A 24,041-nucleotide genomic window follows, 5' to 3' on the forward strand; every position below is an offset into this window, starting at 1 on the left:
TATCTACCACTCATCTGATAAAGGGTAAATTCCAAGATACATAAAATATAGGTAAACTTTACAAGTGAGAAAACAAAAACAACAACAACAACGACAAAACTACTCCCATCAAAACATGGAAGAGAGATGAACAAAGGTTCCACAAAGTCACAAAGTTGGCCAAAAAATTTATATTGTGGAACCTTTAACAATATTTAAAAAAATGCTCTGCATCACTTATGAAATACATGTCAAAACAAGAATGAGGTATTATCTCATACCAATAAGACTGGCAAACATCACAAAAAAACAAAAACACTGGGGCCACCGGGGTAGTGCAGCAGTAAGGTGTTTGCTTTGCAGATCCAGGATGGACCTGGTTTGATTCCTGGCATCCCATATGGTCCCCCTAGCCAGGAGCAATTTCTGAGTGCATAGGCAGGAGTAACCCCTGAGTATCAACAGGTGTGGCCCCAAAAACAAAACAATAGAGGAAAAAAGAGACCTCACACACTGCTCATATTTTCAGTGTTTGTGTTTTTTTTTCTAAACAACATGAACAGTTCTCCAAAAACTTGGAATAGAGTACCCACATGACCCAGTAAGTCCACTTCAGGCATCTATTCTAAGGAACAAAAAACTGTTCAGAAAAGACATTTGCACTCTTTCATTGCAGTACTAGTAACAAAACCCCAAATCTGTAAACACCCAAGTGTTTGAGAACAGATTATTGACAAAAGAAATTGTGGCACACATACCCAATGGAATACTACTTGGCTCTCAGAAAAGAAAAATAATAATGCAAGATTCTGCTTCATAGATGTATTTGAAGAGGATCATGCTACGTGAAGTTACTCAGAAGAAGATGGACAGATACAGAATGAAACCTTTCATATCTGAGATATAAAGAAAAACAGTAAGAAAATACGGGGCCAGAGCAATGCACAGGAGAAGGTATTTGCTTTGCACACTACCTATCCAGGTCTCCAGAGCTTGCCAGGAGTAACCTCTGAGTGCCTCAGGGTGTGGCAGAAAAACAAAACCCAATTAAGGAAATAACAAATGCAACAGAAACTGAGAACTGGTCTTTCATAGGAAGCATATGACTGTAGGGGAGTTGCAGGGATTACTGGGACAACAGTGGTGGAGGCAAGCAGAAAATCAATTTGGTAGTAGATATGGTGATGGATTTGTTTTTGCAAGATCCAATAATTTTCATAAATTTCCTTATTGCTGTACTCTTTTTTTTTTTTTTAAGTATTTACTTCTAAACACTTTGAGGGTTGAGGGATACCCAATGATGCTCAGGGATCTTGCACTCATGCATCGCTTCTGGTAAGGTTCAGGGAGCCATATGAGTGCCAAGAATTGAATTTAGATCAGCTCCCTGCAAAGCAAATACCTATCCACTGAATTATCTTTCCAACCCTCCTAAATTAAAAAAAATAATAATTAAAGACTCCTAATAGTTAAAGTAATCTTGAGAAAGATAAATATAGTTAGAGACATCATGTTTCCTGATTTTAAACTATCTCACAAAGCTATATAGTCAAGAATTTATTACAAAGTAGCCAAGACTAAACAACTGAAAAAGAGCAATCTCATCAATAAATAAATAGTACTGGGAAATCAGACAGTGACATACAAAAGAAGAAAATTAAATTATTTTACATGAGAAAAAAATTTAAAAAATTAAAGCAAAAGGGCTTATTAAAACATGATGGAGGGCCCGGAGAGATAGCACAGCGGTGTTTGCCTTGCAAGCAGCCGATCCAGGACCTAAGGTGGTTGGTTCGAATCCCAGTGTCCCATATGGTCCCCCATGCCTGCCAGGAGCTATTTCTGAGCAGACAGCCAGGAGTAACCCCTGAGCACCGCCAGGTGTGGCCCAAAAACCAAAAAAAAAAAAAAAAAAACAAAAACAAAAACAAAAAAAAAAAAAACAAAAAAAAAAAAAAACTATGATGGAAAGGGGCCAGTGAGATAGCATCGAGGTAAGGTGTTTGCCTTGCATGCAGAAGGACAGTGGTTCGAATCCCGGCATCCCATATGGTCCCCCAATTTCTGAGTGTAGAGCCAGGAATAACCCCTGAGTGCTGCCAGGTGTGACCCAAAAAACAAACAAACAAAACAAAATAAACCATAATGGAAATAAAAATACCAGGTTAGGTATTAGGTAATTTAATTAATATTAGGTATTTTTGGGGCTGGAGAGATAGCATGGAGGTAAAGTGTTTGCCTTTCATGCAGGAGGTCATCGGTTCGAATCCCGGCGTCCCATATGGTCCCCCGTGCCTGCCAGGAGCAATTTCTGAGCCTGGAGCCAGGAATAACCCCTGAGCACTGCCTGGTGTGACCCAAAAACCAAAAAAAAAAAAAAAAAAAATATTAGGTATTTTTAATACCTAATAACATTCTTGGAAGAAACTATAAAATCCCTGATATGCATCTTTGAGATGATGATATGGCTATACCACCAAAAGCAAAGGCATCAAAGGCAAAAATTAACAAGTAGGACTACACAAAATTAAAAAGCTTCTGCAGTGTAAAGGAAATCATCACACACGAAAAGGTCAACTGAATGGGAGAAAATAGCTGCAAATCATTTAGTAGCACATCAAAATAATTACAAAGCATCTCAATAGGTGCTAATATTAAATTAAATTGTACAAATATATAAGTGACTTATATGGAAAGGTATTCAATATCACTTATATCAACACCAATGCAAATGGAAGGAAATGCAAATCAAAACTACAATGAGACTGACACTGTGGATGTGGCTCTAATGGTAGCCAAAAAATGGGAAAAAAATGTTGTCAGTGATAGCTTTGCTATACCTGGCCTGATACCTCTTTAGGGCCACAAGAGCACGTCTTGGCAGTTCTTCAGGGATACAAGGGTCACCTGTAACTACGCAGAATAGGTACATCTTCAACATCTGCATATTTGGGGGTCATGAAGTACAAGGTATGTTCTCTCCCATTTGAGCCATATGTCTGACCCAGGAAATTGCCTTTTGTTTTGGGGCCACACCCAGCATTACTCAGAGGTCATTCCTAGTGGTGTTTGGGAGACTGAATGAGGATGTGCAATCAAATCTGGGCAAATGCCTTTTTTAATTTTAATTTTTTTTATTTAAACACTATGATTACAAGGCTGTTTATACTACAGTTTATTTTCCATTGGCAGGTGCCTTCTTTGTTGTACTACTTATTCTCCATTCCTAGCAATTATGTTTTTTTTCTTGGGGGGGGGGCCACACCTGGAGGTGCTAAGGGGTTACTCCTGGCTGTCTGCTCAGAAATAGCTCCTGGCAGGCACAGGGGACCATATGGGATGCCGGGATTCGAACCAACCACCTTAGGTCCTGGATCGGCTGCTTGCAAGGCAAACACTGCTATGCTATCTCTCCGGCCCAGCAATTATGTTTTAATTACTGAAAAATATTTTTATATGCTGGCAGTTGCCAAATAACCAACAACTATAAAAATATTATTATCAGGGGTCAGAGAGATAGCATGGAGGTAGGACATTTGCCTTGCATGTGGAAGGACTGTGGTTTGAATCCCAGCATCCCATATGGTCCCCCGAGCCTGCCAGAAGCAACTCCTGAGCGCTGCCGGGTGTGACACAAAAAAATCAAATATATATATATACACACACATACACATCAAAAAAGTTTCCACTCAGGAATTATTCCTGATGGTACTCAGGGGACCATATGGGAGGCCTGAGCTCAAACTCAGATCGGTGGCCTGCAAGGTAAACATCATGACTCACTGTACTATTGATCTGGTGTGAAAAAAAATATTTTGTTTGTTTTTTTGGGCCACACCCAGCAAGCGCTCAGGGGTTACTCCTGGCTATGTGCTCAGAAATCATTCCTGGTTCCGGGAACATATGGGACACTGGGGATCGAACCAAGGTCTGTCCTGGATCTGCCATGTGCAAGGCAAAGATCCTACTGCTGTGCTATCTGGCCCCTGAAAAAAATTTTAAATCCTATTTAGAAAATATTTACAATTATGCAAAAATTAAATTCCTGGAAATCAATAAACTAGAAACTATAAGTCACTATTTTTTGTAAGTCACTATTAAAATAGAAGACACAAGAAAATTAAAATATATTACATGCTCATTAAAGTGAAAGATTAATATCATTAAAATGACACTCCAGACAGTGGAATCAGGGGTTGTGGGAGGATCCCACGTGGGAGAGGCAGCAGTCCTAGTCAAGGTATTTTACAGATTCAATACCATCCCTATCAAAATTTCAATGGCATTCAACGACATAGAACAGATTCTACTAAAATTTATATAAAATCATTAAAACTCTTGACCAGCCAAAACAATCCTGAGAAAAACAGATGGGAGACCTCAGAGTCCCAACTTCGTTTTGATTGCTGTTATTTGGTTCTCCCTGACAAATCTTTGGCTATATCCAGTTGTGCCTGGGAGGGATTGTAGTGTTGTGCATCCTGGGATTATGTAGTGTTTTATATTCTGGGGTCATGTAATACAAAGAATCCTGAGGTCATGTAGAGCTGTGTAGTCTAGGGTCCTGTGCATGTGAGGTCTGTGCATAATCCTTTGAATTATCACCACAGAACAGCATTCCATGACTAAAGAGATGGGGAAAAATCTCAAAGGGCTGGAATTGGAGAATTAACAGAGGACTGGGCGCTTCCCTTGCGTGCAACCAGCCCAGGTTTAATCCCCAGCATCCCATATGATCTCCCATGCTTTTAAGGAGTAATTCCTAAGAGAAGAGACAGGGGTAATTCCTGAGCACAACCAGGTGTGTCCCCCAAACAACAACAACAAAACAAAAAGAAAGAACAAAGGGCTGAAGGCCCTCCAGCAACTGCATTGTCCCCTGAGAATCACTATACTTTCGATGGTGGCCCTGCACTCTAGGGCTAGAGTAGTACGAGTCAAGTATTCCAATAAGTGGTACCCAGATCCCCTGTGCACTGGTTGGAGACCACCTAAATCTCCCATAAATCCCTGGACAGTATCTAGTACTTTATAGGACAGCTACTTAAAAAAAGCCACTGTATTATAAAAACATAGTAATCAAAAGTGTGGTAAGGAATAAAAGCAGACTTTCAGACAAATGAAATAGAATAGAGAACACAATGCTAAGCATCTGTTTGTATGCCCAGATACAGTTAACTTATGAGAAAGGAGCCAAAAACATTAAGTAGAGGAAGCAAAACCTCTTTAAGAAATACCTTCAGTTATCTGATATCATGGACCAAGAAAACAAAAGCAAAAATTTGAAACTAAACAAACTAAAAAGTCTGTATTGGAAAAAATTAAAATTAAGACATATCCTACTGAGGGAGAAAAAGGGAAATTTTTTTCCTTTAAATTTCTGACTTTAGGAGTCAGACTGATATAATAGGTAGGTCATTTGTCTTGCATACAGCTGACCCAGATTTGATCTCTGGCATCCCTGAGCAAGCCAGGAGTAATTCTTTTTTGTTTTTTGGGTTTTGGGCCATACCTAGTAGTGCTCAGGGGTTACTCCTCCTTGGCTCTGCACTTAGAAATCTCTCCTGGCAAGTTCATGAACTATATGGGATACCAGGAATCGACCTGGGCTGACCTCGTGCAAGGCAAACACCCTACCCACTGTGCTTCTGGCCCCCATAAGTAAATCTTGAGTGCAGAGCCAGGAGTAGTACTGAGCACCACAAAACAAAACAAAATAAAACAAACAATTGTTTGTTTGTTTTTGGGTCACACTCAGCAGCGCTCAGGGGCTACTCCTAGCCCTACGGTCAGAAATCGCTCCTGGGGCCCGGAGAGATAGCTCAGGAGAGATAGCACAGCGGTGTTTGCCTGGCAAGCAGCCGATCCAGGACCAAAGGTGGTTGGTTCAAATCCCGGTGTCCCATATGGTCCCCCGTGCCTGCCAGGAGCTATTTCTGAGCAGACAGCCAGGAGTAACCCCTGAGCACTGCCGGGTGTGGCCCAAAAACCAAAAACCAAAAAAAAAAAAAAAAAAGAAATCGCTCCTGGCAGGCTTGGGGGACCATATGCAATGCTGGGATTCAAACTATCGTCCTTCTGCATGCAAGGCAAACACCTTACCTCCATGCTATCTCTCCAGCCCTCTGATTTTATTTAAACGCTGTGGTTTACAAAGTTGTTCATAATACAGCTGTTTCAGGAATTCAGTGTTTTAACATCAATCCTATCACGTATGGTACCACCACAATCCTATCATCAGTCCTCCACCATTAGCCTGTTTCCCACCCATCCAAAGCCTGACTCCTTGGAAGGTATAATTTATTTTTTATTACTTTGTTATAACAAAATGATAAGTGGAATTATCAAAACAGTTCAGTAAGAGAAAATTTGTGAAATTTGTTTTATCTCACAATAGTGTTATTAGAATTATTGTCTGAGGATATACTAAGCTATTTGTTGCAATTTAAGCCTTCTGTGTTACTGTCTTCACTTATTGGGCTTAGTGGACTTCTATGGTACTTTCCCATCTAATTTGCTGTGAAATTTGGAGATATTGTGAGCCTCATGTGTGTCATACTCCAAGAGTTGTAGAACTGGGATGATTCTTTGGCTTAGCCTCTTTCAAAATAAGCTGTGAAACAGTGAAGTTGGGCCAATTATATGCCAGAGGTTGTGAGATGTGGATATGGCTGCTGGGACTTTGGTACTATGGAGTGGGGGAATAGTTGACCGTCCTCACCTCTATAAAGCCCCAGAGTTTTCAGCCTGAAGACCTGTATGCCTGGGATCTTTTTTGGCATCTTTTCTGATATTAGCCATAAAAGTTAAAAAAAATTTTGTTTACATTTTAAGGCCGCAATTGGCAATACTTTAAACTTACTCCTGGCAATACTCAAGAGGACTGTAAGTAGTACCAGGGATCAAACCCAAGTTAGTTATATGCCAGGCAAGTACCTTATCTGCTGTACTATGTATCTCTGAAAAAAAATTTTTTTTTATTTTGGCTTCTGAGTCACATCCAGCAGCAGCACTTGGGTTACTCCTGGCTCTGTGCTCAGAAATCGCTCCTGGCAGGCTCGGGGGACCATATGAATGCCGTGAATCAAACCCAGGTCCATCCCAGGTTGGCCATGTGCAAAGCAAATGCCCTATTGTAGTGCTATCACTCCAGTCCCTGAAAAAAACTTTAAAAAAATTGATTTAGTGAGTCAGAACAATAAGAGTAAAGAGGGTGTTTGCAGCATTTGCAGCCAAATCAGGTTCAATCCTCAGCATCCCAGATGATTCCCCAAGCCCCATCAGGAATGATTCTGAGCACTACTGAGAGTGGCCCGAACATAACAAAAATTGGGGGTAGAGGGTAATTTGGGCTATACTTAGCTTAGTATTACTCAGAGGTTCTCTGGTGGCAAAGTACTCAAGAGTCACTCCCAAAAGTGTTTGAGGAAACCAATACCAGGTGTTGCCAGGGATCAAACTTGGCCTGTAAAGCATGCAAAGCAAGAGCTCCAGACCTTTGAGCTACTTCCATGGCCCAGGAGAAAATATTTGCATACCATACATTTGACAAAGGGCTAATATTCCAGATATACAAAGTTCACCACTAATAACTATCAAAGCGGGGGGGGGGGGTAGGGGGGGCAGAGAGATAGCATGGAGGTAAGATCAGCAGTTCAAATCCTGGCACCTCATATTGTCCCCCGAGCCTGCCAGGAGCAATTTCTGAGTGTAGAGCCAGGAGTAACCCACCCGAGTGCTGCCGGGTATGACACAAAAAACAAAAACAAAAGAAACAAAAAAAAAACAAAAAAACACGGAGGAAAAAGCGGAACAGTATTTCCCAATCAGCCCCCCCAAAAAAGATAAAGTGATGGTAAATGATCAAATGAAAAGTGATCAGCAAGGAACTGGCAAATCAATGGCACCAATGACATATCATCAAAGAAATATCACTTCACATCAGTGAGAATGCCCTACATCAATATTTATCAGTGAGTGATACTGCTCACAGTTGGGAGAACCTGGCAATAGAACAATCCAGAGGGGCGGCAATAGCCTTGTGTGCCCTTGGGGAAGCTTTCTGTTTGTTCACCAAAAGAATGCAAATTTCCATTGGGGCACTGATTGATTTTTTGCTTTGGGAAGGGGTTATTAGGCCAAATAAGTTTGGGTATCTCTAGCCTGTATCAATTGGACTAGAAATAACAAGTGCTGGGAGGTTTTGAAAAAGGAACTCTCATCCACTGCTGGTGAGATTGTAAACTGACTCAGCCTCTATGGAAAACAGAATGATAATTTCTAAAATAAAAATAGAGGAGTCAGGGGCTGAAGAGATAGCAGGGAAGTAGGACATTTGTCTTGCATGCAGAAGGATGGTGGTTAGAATCCCATCATCTCATATTTTCCCCTGAGCCTGCCAGGAGTGATTTCTGAGTGTAGAGCCAGGAGTAACTCCTGAGCGCTGTGGGGTGTGACCCAAACCCCCCACCCCCCCAAAAAAAAAGAGGAGTCAGGAAAGAGAGCACAATAAAATGCCTTTCTTGTAGGCCTGGTACTGACCCCATCATCGCTCCCACATGCCTAGAGCCATTCCATGGCATGTTGCTTAGGATCCCCAGTGCCATCACAAATTACTTAATGATATCCCAGTTATCAACAAAAGGGAAGAGGAAAAAATAAAGATAAAACTCAAAATTAAATTTTAATTTTAATTTTAATTGCTAGGAATTCTTAGGAGATTACAACTCTATTTAAAAAGCCAACACCAGGCCCGAAGAGATAGCACAGCGGCATTTGCCTTGCAAGCAGCCGATCCAGGACCAAAGGTGGTTGGTTCGAATCCCGGTGTCCCATATGGTCCCCCGTGCCTGCCAGGAGCTATTTCTGAGCAGACAGCCAGGAGTAACCCCTGAGCACCGCCGGGTGTGACCCAAAAACCAAAATAAATAAATAAATAAATAAATAAATAAATAAATAGCCAACACCTAAAAACAACTATCCTGGAAATCAGTGGGGGCTGCAGCACAGTGGGCAGGGAATTTGCCTTGCACACAACCAATTTAGGTTTGATTCCCAGCAGCCCATATGATCCCCTGAGCCTGCTACGATTGATTCCTGAGTGCAGAGCTAGGAAAAAAACGAGCACCCCTAGGTGTGGCCCAAAACCAACAACCCCCCCCCCAAATCAGTTATGTCCCCCCCCTCACCTTTTTATTGTTTGTTTTGGGGCCATACCTGTGGCACTCAGGGGTTACTCCAGGCTCTGTACTCAGAAATCACTCCTGACATGCTGGGATCAAATCTGGTTTCATCCCAGGTCGGCCACGAGCAAAGCAAACGCCCTGCAGCTGTGCTACCAGCCACTTTCTCCCCTTTTTTGGCCAAACCGGTAGTGCTTAGGTTCTTCATTCAGGAATTACTCCTGATGGTGCCTAGGTGGCCATAGGGAATGCTGGGGATCAAGTGCTTTACCCATTATACTATTGTTCCAGCCCAATCATTGTATCCTAAAGTAAAAAAAAATATTTAAGATTATTCTGGGCTGGAGAGAAACAATCTGAGGCTTAACCCCAGATGATCCTAGGTACCACATAGTTCCCCAGCACAGTCAGGAAGCAATCCACAAGCACAAAACTGGGTGAAGTCCCTAGACCCCTCCTACTCCTGGAGTAGCCCCCACAAAAAATATTTGGAGGGGGGAGAAATATATTCAGGTGAGTATGAAAATTATATTCAAAGTTAGCAAAAAATTATTATGACTTTATGAACAGATCAATTGGTACTATATTCCAAAATTTAAGTTTAGGGAGCCAAGTGATAGCACAATGTTTGCCTTGCATGAGGCCGACCTGGGTTCAATTCACAGCATTGCACATGCTCCCTGTGAGCTGTACAGGTGTAATTCTTGAGTGCAGAGCCAGAAATAACCCTTGAGCACTGCTAAGTATGGCCCAAACGCACACCAGAAATAAAAAGTAAGTGTAAATAAATGCCCTTTATGGCAATATATTTCTAGAGAATTATTCAACAATGAAAATGGAAAGTGGGCAATGGGTAAAGGATTTCTTTTGTGATGAAAATGTCTAAAATTGCTAGTGGTAACATTTTCTATGCAAATATGGGCTAAGGAGATTATATGCTTTAAGTAGGTAAAATGAACTCTATGTGATTTTATCTCAATAAAGCTGTTAAAACAAACGTGACAAGTAACGTTTAGAGGACAAGCTGGTTGTTATTCATCATCAGTCTTTACCTTTGACCCTTTTAAGCAAAAGAATTAATATTACTTGACATTTTGGGGGATTATTAAAGGTTGTCAAAGCAATACATATAAAGTACTTAGAATATCTGATACAGGGTACGGAGAAATGGCATGAAGGTAAGAAGTTTGCCTTGCATGCAGAAAGATGGTGGTTCGAATCCTGACTTCCCATATGGTCCCCTAAGCCTGCCAGGAGTGTAGAGTGTAGAGCAAGGAGTAACCCCTGAGCGCTGCCAGGTGTGACCCAAAAACCAAAAATCAAAACCAAAAAAAAAAAAAAAAAAAAAGAATATCTGATACAACTGAATATATAAAATAAACATTGGTATTTATCAGTTTTCAGCTCTGGACAAAGCTATCAAAAGAAACATTTTTTTTTCACCTAATAGCGGCATAGTATTCCATTGTATAGATGTACCATCATATTTTTATCCACTAAAATACTCTCAGGCTTTGGGTTGTTTCCAGATTTTGGTTATGGTGAATAGTACTGCATGAGCACAGGGGTACAGATGCCTTTTCTGCATTATATTTTTGGATCCCTAGGGTATATTCCCAGAAAAAATGAAATAATGGAATTTAGGAAAAATACCATAAGTCATGAAATTTGCTTAGGAGTTACTCCTGACTCTGCACTCAGGAATCACTCCTGGTGAACTCAGGAGACTAAAATTCCAAGGATCTAACCTGGGTCAGTCACATACAAAGCAAATGCCCTACCTGCTGTGCTACCACCACTCAAGCCCAATTCATCTACAACTTTAAAAAAATATTTTGGAGGCCACACCCAAGGGGTTCTCATAGGTCACTTCTGGCTCTGCACGCATTTAATCACTCTTAGCAATGCTCTAGGACCAACCATACAGAATGCCAGGGGTTGAACCTCGGTTAGCCACATGCATGGAAAACATCCTACCCATTGTGCTATTGTCCCTTTAAAAAAAAAAACAAAGTTATTGATAGTTGAATTTTAGGCATATAATTATCCCACCACCAGTGTCAACTCCCATCACCTGTATTCCTGTACTCTCCTATACCTATCATTCTCTCACAGTTTGGCGGTTACAGCTTAGATCTTATGTTTCCAGCGTTGTTGATTCTATGGCTTGGGTTTATAGCTATATATCATATACATACACATACATCATCTAAATATATCTCCCACGTCATCAATATAACTGAAGCCCCAACCTATTCTCTCATTACTACCCTTTCTCATCTTCCTTACTGCCTTGATTTCTTTCCTTCTCTGTTCATCTCTTCCCTAAGCTGTGGGTTAAGGGTGATGAAAATATTCACCTCTTTACTACATTATATTTTACCCTCCAGTTATTCTTGATACCACAAATAAGTAAGTTCACCCTGTTTTGGTCTTCTTTCTTCTGGCTTATTTCACTCATAATATCTTCCCGTTCAAACCAGATTATAGCAAATTGCATGATTTAATTGTACCTTGCAATGCATAGTATTTCAATGTATTTCATACATAGTATTTCAATATATCACATCTTCACGAGCCATTCATTTGTAGTTGGACACTTAAGTTGCTTTTATTTCTTAGTTACTGTACTAAGAGCAGCAATGAATAATAGTGTGCATGTCCTTTTGAATGAGTGTTTTTAAATCCTGGGGTAGATATCCAAAAGTGGATTGCTTGGTCATATGGTAACTCACTTCTAACTTTACTGAGGATTCTCCATACTGCTATTCACAGGTGAATAGCAGAGCTAAGCAACATTCCCACAATCAGTGATGTTCCTTTTTCCTACTATTTTTGATATGTGCTATTCTCAATGGTGTGAAATAATAATTCATTGCTGTCTTGATTTGTATTTCCCTAATGATAAGTGATGCTGAACACTTTTTCATGTGCCTACTGGCAATCCACAAAACTATAACTGGTGATTCAACTAAAAAATACAAAAATTAAATAAATTCAAAATTAAAGAAAAAGAAATAGACAAAAAGCAATGGATTTAGAGGATGTGAGCAGGAGGGTCAGTAACTAAAGATTTTAAAAAACTATGTAAGGGCCTAGAGAGATAGCACAGTGGGTAGGGTGCTTGCCTTGCATATGGCTGATTTGAGTTCGATCCCTAACACTTTATATGGTCCCTTGAGCCCTGCCAGGAGTGATCCCTGAATACAGAACTAGGAGTGCTCCCTGAGCAGTGCTTGGTGTGGTCCCCAAACCAAAAAAATAAAATAATAATAATAATAACTAGGCATGTTAAGACTACAAAAGAGAAACTCAGAATCTAAACAGTAATGTTGACACATATTACAACTGTAATAGTTGACACATAATTGTCACATATGCCACATAATTGTGTCAAAGTTGAAAGAACTTTGTAAAATTAAATACTCTGTTTGTTTTAGCCATATCTGAAAGTGTTTGGGAATAATACAATGCTAGTGATCAAACGAAGTCTCCTGTAAGCAAAACACTGCATTCTACCAGTTGAGCTATCTCTAGCCTAGGATGGACCGCCGTTCGATCCCCCGGCATCCCATATGATCCCCCAAGCCAGGAGCACATAGCCAGGAGTAACCCTAGAGCATTACCGGGTGTGGCCCAAAAACCAAAAAAAAAAAAAGAAAGAAAAGAAAAGAAAACACCTCACATCTGATATCTAAAAAATATGAGCCACTCCTAGAAAGTTCTTTTGAAGTCAGTATATTTAATAATAATAATAATAAAAAGTTATTTGGGGCTCAAAAGGCTAAAATGCATGCTTTCTATGCAGAAGATTCAGGTTAATCCCTACATGATCCCAAGCAGGGAGTAATTTACTGTGAATAGCCCTATTATCCCCTCAGATGTGCTTCTCTACCATCACCCCAACCATCCACACCCCAAAAATGAAAGTCAGTTAACTATCCTGAGATTTCTGTATTTGTTCAATCTTGTATCTAACATCTATCAAGTTAAATGGTACATGGCATATTAGTTTCAACTGAGTCAAAGTTTTAAATTTAAGATGTTTATATATACTCAACAATTGTTTTATGTTTTTGTTTGGTTTTGGGGCCATATCCGGCTGTGCTCAGGGGACACGCTCAGGAGTCATTCCCGGAGGTGCTTGCAGGAGATGCCAGGGATTGAGCCCAGGTTGGCTGCGTGCAAGGCAAAAGCATTACACACTGCTCTATACTGAAGCATCTAGAGCCTATTTGCTCCATTTCATCTAGGTTCTCTCACTTTGAGGCATAAGGATTCTCAAAGTCTCTGATGATCCTTTGAATTTCTATGATATCTGTTTTGAAATTCCCCTTTTTATTTCTGATTTGATTGATTAGGATTCTCTGAGTATTGCTAGTCGTTTATCAATCTACTTTCTTTTTTCTAAAGAATCAACTCTTGCTCTCTTGATCCTCTCTTGAGCTGGAGACTGGCTCTAGCCGGCATGGGGTTGGGGGAGACCCCATGTGGAAGGCCTTCTCCCTAACTTGGGTGCGCTGGGAGCCTTAATAGGCTCCCAACCTTCCCATCTTCTGCCCCCGGCCTCCAAGCCTTCTGGGGTGGCAGCCCAGGCGGCCAGACAAGGTGGGTGTCGGGGGGGGGGGGGTGTCCCTCCTGGATGGGGTCCCAAGCTTTCCCCGCCCTTCCCTCAGCTCTAGGAAGGGAAGGGCACAGGGTGTAGAGCGGGCAGATCCTGGCTTCCGGCTCTCTCTCGATCCTCTCTTGAGCTGGAGGCTGGCTCTAGCCGGCATGGGGTTGGGAGAGACCCCATGTGGAAGGCCTTCTCCCTAACTTGGAGAAGTTCTGCCCCCGGTCTCCAGGCCTTCTGGGGTGGCAGCCCAGGCGGCCAGACAAGGTTGGTCCTAATTTGGTATGTGCTGTGATTTGCTCGGTTGCGCTAAGTTTGTCACTGACAATATCTGACCACTCTGCAAATGGAAAACCGCGCACTGCATATATTAAGAATATTCCTTATCTTTATGTTATGTTTTGCATATCCAGAACATCTGTTTTGTATTCTGCCCTTTCCCACACCCCTTCAAAGCTCATTTTTACTCCTTAACTCTCTCACCCCCCCAAACATCACTAACCCACATTACTCTTTTTTTTTTTTTTTGTGGTTTTTGGGTCACACCGGCAGTGCTCAGGGGTTATTCCTGGCTCCAGGCTCAGAAATTGCTCCTGGCAGGCACGGGGGACCATATGGGACGCCGGGATTCGAACGATGACCTTCTGCATGAAAGGCAAACGCCTTACCTCCATGCTATCTCTCCGGCCCCTCACATTATTCTTTTTAACTGCAGTATTGCACAATCCTAATCACAGACCAAAGCCGTGCATTGTGTGTAACAACCCCAAACTGCTTCAAAAGACATAAAATGGAATTTTGGTGAAAGAGTCCCCCAGTTTAATTCTTATGATTGAACCATGTCATGGGGATTATTGGACTTGTTCTTATGGCCCCCGTATGCACCAATAACGCCACGTGGCATTGCTCCTTTTTTGCATAGGCACATTAAAATGAGAAAATACTATACATACAAATAAGATCCTATCTAATAGAGATTGGAATACACAAATCTTGTAGTGCAAAGGGACCTTACACCCTGAACATTGACATAATGACCTGGCACAGGCCTCAGAAGAATGAGCATCCTTCATTCACCCCTTATCTAGAGAAGACATCCACGAAACATCCAGGTTTGTCTGTAACATCACCTGGAAGCAATCCTCTACCACGGAAGACCCTACCACTGCTCAGACATCAACCTGTTCGAAAGAGACTTCCCTTAACACTGAGAAGACTTAACAGCAACGATCTGCTTACAGGACAGTGCTTCCTACATTGCCCTTTAATGGTGAGGTGAAACGAGAGGACACTCCACATCCTGACTTCTATGTAAGATATGCAGATTCCAGGAACTTTTATACAGAAACATGATACCAACAACAGAGACTGTATGAAAAGTGTGTTGGCACTACGGACAATGTCTTGGATTGGACGATCTAACTTGCCTGGAGCCTAGAGTTGGTCTTTTGCCAGGAAACTTCAGGGGTAGAGTCTCTTTGTATTTAGGCCAAGGTTATTCCTTTCCATGCCCCTCATATTTTGGTGGGCCTATGCAAACAACAATTGCCACTCTAACACCGTTTTTACTGTGCTCCTTTGACTCTAATCCTTTAAAAAAAAAAAACCACTTAAAATTTGAGGTTAGGGCCCGGAGAGATAGCATAGCGGCGTTTGCCTTGCAAGCAGCCAATCCAGGACCAAAGGTGGTTGGTTCGAATCCCGGTGTCCCATATGGTCCCCCGTGCCTGCCAGGAGCTATTTCTGAGCAGACAGCCAGGAGTAACCCCTGAGCACCACTGGGTGTGGCCCAAAAACAAAAAACAAAAAAACAAAAAAAAAAAATTTGAGGTTAACTTAAGCTAATATGCATGTACAGGGAAATGTAAAAAATACTATGCCTCTAATGTTTAAGGAGTTACGTAAGTTTTATGGCTTTAGATTGCCTTGTGTGCTGTTAAGAAATATTATAATGTTGGGGCCAGGAAGGTGGCGCTAGAGGTAAGGTGTCTGCCTTGCAAGCGCTAGTGTAGGACGGACTGCGGTTCGATCCCCCGGCGTCCCATATGGTCCCCCAAGCCAGGAGTGACTTCTGAGCGTATAGCCAGGAGTAACCCCTGAGCATCAAACGGGTGTGGCCCAAAAACCAAAAAAAAAAAAAAAGAAATATTATAATGTGTTACAATCTGGGGACTTGAGGGACAAAGTAATTGTACATGGATTCTATTTTCTCTGTCTTAATGTTCTTTGGCTGAAAGTTCAAAGTTAAGATATCAGCAAGGGGACTTCTTCTGAGAATTATGTTATGGGTGATTGTCTTTCCACTGTAACTTTACCTTGTCCTCTTTATTTGCATCTTGTTCTCATAATTAAAAATAAAAAAATTAAAAAAAAATCAACTCTTGGTTCCACTGATCTTTTGTATTAATTTTTTAGATTCCAGTTCATTAATTTCTGCTCTATGTTTTATTATTTCCTTCCTCGTGCTTACCTTAGGCTACGTTTGTTGGTCATTTTCCAGTTTCTTAAGTTGAGCGTCAAGTTACTCATGTCAGCCCTGTCTTAATTGTTAATGAATGCTTGTATAACAGTGAACTTTCCTCTTAACACAGCTTTTGCTCTGCCTGATATCACATGTCCTCATTCTTGTTTGTTTTCAGGAGTCTTTTGATGTCTTCTTTCATTTCATCTATGACACAGATTTTTCCATAACAATTTAATTTTCAAGTGTCTGAGTAAATTCTTCATTTCTGTTTGTGATTCATTTCTACTACATCATGGTCTGAAAAGATAGATGATGTGATTTCTATCTTTTTGACTTTATGGAGGTATGTTTTATGTTCTAGCATGTGGTCTATCTTAGAGAATGTATATATATGCCACACACTCACTATACCATACCATACCAATACCATAACATACCATACCATACCAACCTTCTCTAGTCTATTCCTTCTTCAAAGCAAGTATTGTCTTATTGAGCTTTAGTCTAGTTGATCTATCAAGGGATGACTGAACAGTGTTGAAATCTCTAACTATTACTGTATTATTATCAATGTCTTTCTTCAAGCCTATTGGCAGTTGCTGTAAGTATTTTGTTGGCCCTTTAATAGGTGCATATATGTTTAGAAGTATAAGTTCTTCCTGATGTACATATCTCTTGAGCCTGAAGTCTATGTTGTCTGATACTAGTATGACTACCATGGACTTTCTGAGGGAGTTATTTGCTTGAAGAATTGTCTTCTAACCTTTGACTTTGAGTCTATGTTTGCTCTACAGAAATGTATTTTCTTGAAAGCAGCAGAATGTTGGGTTCAATTTTCTGATCCATCCTGTGTCTCAGTGTAATTAGTCCTCTGACATTGAGATTATTGTCATCAAGTTTTGCTTCATATTTCAGTAGTTTGGTGTGATTATGAGATTTATCTTGTCTTAAAGTAGCCTCTTTTGTTCTTCTTATAAAGATGATTTTGAGTCCATAAAGTTCCTGAACTGTTATCTGTGAAGTTATGTATCGTTCCTTCAAATCTGAATGAGTGTGGCTGGGTAATGTATTCTTGGTGGGGTGTTCATTTCACTCAGTTTTCTCACTATATCCCATCTCCAGCTTTGGGCCCAGAAGATTTCCTTTGGTAAATCTGCTGTAAATATTAAGGATTTGTATGTAATTCTTTGTATGTAACTTCCTTGTTTGATCTTGCGCCTTTCAGTAATCTATCTCTATCAATGGTTTTCGTCATTCTTTCAGGCTGTAGTACTTGGAGTACTTTTCTTTGAATCTCTTTTTTGGGCTTTCAGGTGCATGCACTCTCCATTTCTGAGAACTTCTCATCAATGATGTCTTTGAATGTTGCTTATTCATTAAGGTTTTTTTCTTCCTGGATCTATGGGGCCCCTATGATTCTTATGTTGTTCCTCTTGCATTCATCTCAAAGTTCTTTTGTCAGCTGTTCATTTATTTTTGAGGCTTTCCACCACCACCCCCATCTTGTTTTTGTCTGGAGATTTTTTTGTACTTCATCTGAATTTGTCCTAAGCAGCTGTTCCTCTGGTGAGTTTTTCATTTAACAACCTAAGTTTTTATGTTCTGACAGTTGTGTTTGTAGTTTTCTCATTTCTGCTCTCACGCCTTCTTATGTTTTATTGGTGGTACATACTATTGATTCTTTGAGTTCATTAAACATCTAAGCATTTCCATTCTGACATTTATGCTTACTTAATAAAGCATGTCTAGGAGTACATCTTCTCCTATTTATGGTCCCATCCTGTCTGTGGCCCCCTTACTGCCAGAGAGATCTCTGGGGAAAACACTACTGATGGTGGAAGATTATCTTTTTTTGTTTTTGTTTTTGTTTTTGTTTTTTTGGGCCACACCCGGTAACGCTCAGGGGTTACTCCTGGCTATGTGCTCAGAAGTTGCTCCTGGCTTGGGGGACCATATGGGACACCGGGGATTGAACAGCGGTCCGTCCAAGGCTAGCGCAGGCAAGGCAGGCACCTTACCTTTAGCGCCACCGCCCGGCCCCGGAAGATTATCTTTTAGACTCATTAGCCACCAGTTTCTGAACTGGGGCACTAGTTTCCAACCACTGGGAACTGGGTCTGGCTCCTGAACCTTTCTCCCATGAGTGGGGTTGGGGGTGGGGTATGTGTGGCCTGGGCAAGCACTTGGCAACTCACTTCAGAACTGTGGCACTAGCTTCTCATCCAATTTTCACTCATTTTTGTGATTTTCACATGGCAGTTACGATTTTTTTGTTTGTTCGTTTGCTTTGTTTGGGGCCACACCTAGTGTTGCTCAGAGTTTACTCCTGGTCTGAGCTCAGAAAACACTCCATGGCAAAAGTCAAATCAGGTCAACCATGTGCAAAGCAAATGCCTACTAGTATACTATTCTAGACCTAGTCTACTATGACTCTTAAGATACAAGAAATTGAAAAGGAAATATGATTTCTTATGTTTTGTAGCTTTGGATTAGGTCTTCAGAATACTTCCTCTGGTGATAAAACTAAAATGCTTTCCCTTCTAATTTATTTTCCTATTTTTGGTTTACTCTTTTTCTTTTTAATGGTGCTGAGAGGGATTAGAGGTAATGGAAATGAAACCCAGGCCTCCTACATGAAATATGTGCACTGTAACTCTTTGAACTTATGTTCCTGGCCAACCTACCCCATCTTATATCTATGCAGAACTCTACACTGATTCTATACTGCCAAATCCATCTGCCCAATGCCCATAATCTATATCCTTAATAGAGAAGTGTGCATTTATGATACTGGCTTTCTACTCTGTCATAAAGCCACTATAATATTTTTTTGGCCATACCTGGTGATGTTCAGGGAGTCATTCCTAACTTTGTACTCAGTAATCACTGCTAGCAAAAAAAAGAAAAAAAGTAATCACTGCTAGCAGTGCTGGGGATTAAACCTGAATTAGCCTCATTCAAGGCAAAAATCTTACTTGTATATTATTTCTTTTTTTTGTTTTGTTTTGTTTTTTGGGTCACACTCAGCAGCACTCAGGGGTTACTCCTGGCTCTTCGTTCAGAAATTGCTCCTGGCAGGCACGGGGGATCATATGGGATGCCGGGATTCGAACCACTGTCCTGAATGCAAGGCAAACGCCTTACCTCCATGCTATCTCTCCGGCCCCTGTATATTATTTATTATTTCTTTTTTTTTGTATATTATTTCTTAAGCCCCTGGAGTACTAACTCTTTGAAAACTTTGTGGGGGCTATAATCAGAGGTGCTCAGCTCTGGCAATCTATGACCAGGGAACTGAAATCCAGGACTAGAATTATATCCCCAAGTACTGAGAATTGAGTTAAAGAATTTGCAGGCCACAGACAGTACAAAGGTTAAGATGCTTACCCAGGAGCTGGAATGATAGTAAAACAGGTAGGATGCTTGCCTTGCCTGCCAACCTGGGTTCAATTCCTGGCATTTTATATGGTTGTCACCAAAGCACTGCCTGGAGTAACTCCTGAGCATCACCAGGTATAGTCCCAAAATCAAATTACACACACAAAAAACCACCAACATGCTTGTCTAGATTATGGCTATAGCCACAGTACAGTACAAATCATAGCAACAAGCACTATCAGGCATGGCTCCTTGGCATCACCAAGCATAGCTCTTCTCCCCAAAAGGAAAAGAATTCAAATGTATATAATAAATGTAAGCTTTAACCTGCTAAGCAATTAGCAATGGCTCACTTCTTTTCAATTAAAGTAAACAAAACTTTAACATAAACATACCTGTGGGACCATTGCAACCCTTTGGTTTCTTTTAGGTGATCTCGTATTTATTTGTCTGTCATCTTCATCAGAAAATAGCCGACTTCGTTTTGAATTTCTGAAAGGCTTTAACAAAAACTTTATTTAATTACAAGATTAAACACTTCCCATAGGGGCTGGAGCGATAGCAAAGCAGCGCCTTGCACGCAGCCAATTTAGAATGAACGATGGTTCGAATCCTGGCATCCCAAATGACCCCCCTAAGCCAGGAGCAATTTCTGAGCTAACAGCCAGGAGTAACCCCTGAGCGTCACCAGGTATGGCCCAAAAACAAAACAAAACACTGCGCATAAATTTTTCTTAAAACACATTCTTTAGGGGTCGGAGCGGTGGGCAGCAGTAGGGCATTTGTCTTTCATGTGCCTGATCTAGGACAGACCTCGGTTTGATCCCTGGCTTCCCATATGGTCCCTCAAACCAAGAAAAATTTCTGAGCCAAGAGTAACCCCTGAGTGTCACTGGGTGTGGCCCCAAACAAACAAAAAATACCCCACATTCTTTCATTGAAAATGTGACTAACTCTGGATTATCAATAGTACAGAAAAGCAAAATACAGGTATTATAGAACACAATTATAAAAAAATTTTATATGAAAAGTACTAAGATATATCTGCTTATAAATGAAACACCTAGCTGATGATAAAACTAGAACCTAAGCTTCCTTAAATATACTGGCAGCCTTAAATGTTGAAGGCTTAAATTGTGAAATCTGAAATGGAAAATAAATTCTGGAACTTCCAGTTCTCATTATGCTGATGCTTGGATTAATACCATTTGGGTGTAACATACGACATGTCCTTTGTATATAGGGTTAAAGTGGAACAAAGTTACTAGATTACTTAAAAAATCTGGGGGTGGGGGAAAAAAAAAAAAAAAACCTAAGTGTACATATCAACCTAAATGTGTATGTCATCCTAGATCCGAGATCTGCTGTCAATATCCCTATACAAAAATATCAAATACCTAACAACAACAACCGTGATTGTGAAGAGCTTTTACTGGGACCAATAAGAAAGACTTTGGGGTTGGACAATTTAGTATGCCTAGAGTTGGTCTTATGCCAGAATATTCATGGGAAAGGTCTCCCCGTTTTTAGACCAAAGGATTTTTCCTTTTTATTTCTCCCATAGATTGCTGTGCCTATGCAAACAACTGCCCTACACACAACTTTTTTTATTGTATTTATTTATTTATTTATTTATTTTTTGGTTTTTTTTTTTGGGGGGGGGCCACACCCTGTGACGCTCAGGGGTTACTCCTGGCTATGCGCTCAGAAGTTGCTCCTGGCTTCTTGGGGGACCATATGGGACGCCGGGGGATCGAACCGCGGTCCGTCCTAGGCTAGCGCAGGCAAGGCAGGCACCTTACCTCCAGCGCCACCGCCCGGCCCCTTATTGTATTTATTTTTATCTTTAAAAAAATAAAAGAACTTATTAAACCTTCTGCTACTATATTAATAACCTTATTGGAGACAAAATAATTTTCACAAATAAACTTGCTATTGAACTTTTTCTTCTTTCTTATTTCTTCTCTTCCTTTTTTTACTGGGGGTGGGGGGTCGGATACATAGTGGCACTCAGGGGTTACTCCTGGCAGGCTCAGGGATGCTGGGAATCAAACCATTCTTAGTCCAGGGTCAGCAGCATGCAAGGCAAACACCCTATCACTGTGCTATCTCTCTGACCCCTCTTCCATTTTATTTTTATAGTTTTATATTTCCTTTTTATATTTTAATTACTTTCCATCATCTTGAAATAAATGTATTATGATCAATTATGTCAATTATGTGATGCATTTTCTTTAAATAAAAATAAAAATAAATCAGGGGCCAGAGTGTTGGTGCAAGTGGTAAGGCATCTGCCTTGTGCGCACTAGCCTAGGACAGACCACAGTTCAATCCCTCAGTGTCCCATATGATCCCCCAAGCCAGGAGCAATTTCTAACAACATAGCCAGGAGTAACCCCTGAGCGTCACTGGATGTGGCCGAAAAAACAAACAAACAAAAAAATCAAATACCTAACGTAGGCAATTGATAAATGTCTACTGAACTAGAATTGTTTTGCTGTTTCTGTGACACACCTGGAGGTTTTCAAGGGTTATTCTGCACTCAGAAAACCATATAGGATGCATGGGATCAAACCAGAATGAATCATGTGCAAGGCAAGCACTCTACCCACTACACTATCTCTCTAGCCCCAGAATTAGATTTTTTTGGGGGGTAGGGGAGCATACCTGGTGACACTCAGAGGTTACCCCTGGCTATGTGCTCAGAAATTGCTCCTGGCTTGGGGGACCTTCTGGGATGAGGGGATCAAACCGAGGTCCGTCCTGGATCAGCCACGTGCAAGGGAAACAATCTACCGCTGCACCATTGCTTCAGTCCCCAGAACTAGAATTTTTTAAGCATCCAAAATGCATCATACACTAAAGAATCTCTATTAATACAAAGAAGTTTACAGTCCACTGGAGGGTTCAGAGGCTTAACAGAGAATAAAAATTCTACCCCAATAGCACCCAAAAGTATTTTTCAAAAACCATGCCCACCATTTAAGATAAAATTAATATCTAGTTAGAAGGGAGGTAGATACAGAATTGGTAATATATGGTAATATATCCAATTAGGTCTCTGAGCTAAAGACACAGGACCTTGAATTAAATCCACTGAGTCCCATACTCCTTAGCTCTAAAAAGAAATCCCTTCTATTCTGTTCTTCCACCATAGTGTGTGAGAAATCTTGCATGCAATGTGAGTAACTGTTCAGGCTACTGTGACTATTGCTGTCCATGGCAGCTACAGCTTTTCATGAATGACTCCTAAAACCCTCCCTAATATGGATGAGGCCCCCCAAAAATCTTGCCATTTTATACCTATTACTATCTCTTATCATTTTATCAATTTGATTTTATCCTTTTATCCTTTGATTTTAATTTTCATTACTATTAATTTTAATATTTTACCATTTAACTTTTACCATAAATATCTTTTACCTATATCTTTTCGTAGGGAACAATTATTAAAATTTTTTCACATTCTGGGACCAGAGCAGTGGCGTGGAATGGTAAGGCCTTGCTGGCACTAGCATAGGAGAGACCATGATTCGATCCCCCAGCGTCCCATATGATCCACCAAGCCAGGAGTGATTTCAGAGCGCATAGCCAGGAGTAACCCCTGAACGTCACTGGGTGTGGCCTCCCAAATTATTTTTTCACATTCTTTTTTTTTTTTTTTTTTTTTGGTTTTTGGGCCACACCCGGCAGTGCTCAGGGGTTACTCCTGGCTGTCTGCTCAGAAATAGCTCCTGGCAGGCACGGGGGACCATATGGGACACCGGGATTCGAACCAATCACCTTTGGTCTTGGATCGGCTGCTTGCAAGGCAAACGCCGTTGTGCTATCTCTCCGGGCCCATTTTTTCACATTCTAATAAAGAGTAAAATTTCAGATTATTGTGATCTTTGAATTTAGTCTATTTAAGGAAAATACAATAATTAGATGTTTTTAAGTATAAGATTATTACAGATTGTAGATAATGATCTAAATATGATAAAATACTAATCAAGAACACAAGAGCTCAAAAATTTGGAATTACAGAATAATCTGGAAAACTTTTACTGGGGTATGAGAATTTACAAGACAATATAGAAAACTTACTATCATAATCCATATTTTTCTAAGACAAATAAATTCCTTACCATTTCCACAGTAGAGCCAGTATTCCTTCCTTTCCAAACAGGTGTTTTTTGTAACGAATTGTATTTTTCATTCCATGTGTTAGATAAGCTTCCCTCTGTAATAAATAATTATTACTAATAAGATTTAAATCAATTCAAAGGATTCATACTATGACTATTGCCATAGTAACAATATATTTAAAATATAGAAAAACCAATGATTTTAGTTTATTAAAAGTAAAAATATTTTCTAAGCCGAAGAATTAGTACAGTGGGTAATGCACTTGTCTTTTTTTCTGGTGGGGGGGGTGGTTGCTCCC

At 40.5% G+C, this 24,041-nt stretch overlaps 1 protein-coding gene across 1 annotated transcript in view; it reads right to left on the reverse strand.

Annotated features, from left to right (window-relative positions):
• Positions 1-23,825, reverse strand: part of LIN9 (lin-9 DREAM MuvB core complex component) — a 75,559-nt gene extending 51,734 nt beyond the window's left edge. Inside the window, exons 1-2 of the mRNA XM_049776505.1 lie at positions 23,743-23,825; positions 20,011-20,115 (exon numbers count right to left, since the gene is read on the reverse strand). Coding sequence (XP_049632462.1) covers positions 20,011-20,115; positions 23,743-23,745 — 108 coding nt within the window. The 5' untranslated portion in view covers positions 23,746-23,825. The remainder of the gene's footprint in view (positions 1-20,010; positions 20,116-23,742) is intronic.
• Between the last annotated feature and the right edge of the window lie 216 nt (positions 23,826-24,041).

The sequence above is a fragment of the Suncus etruscus genome, chromosome 7, assembly GCF_024139225.1.
Source record: "Suncus etruscus isolate mSunEtr1 chromosome 7, mSunEtr1.pri.cur, whole genome shotgun sequence".
NCBI lineage: Eukaryota > Metazoa > Chordata > Mammalia > Eulipotyphla > Soricidae > Suncus > Suncus etruscus.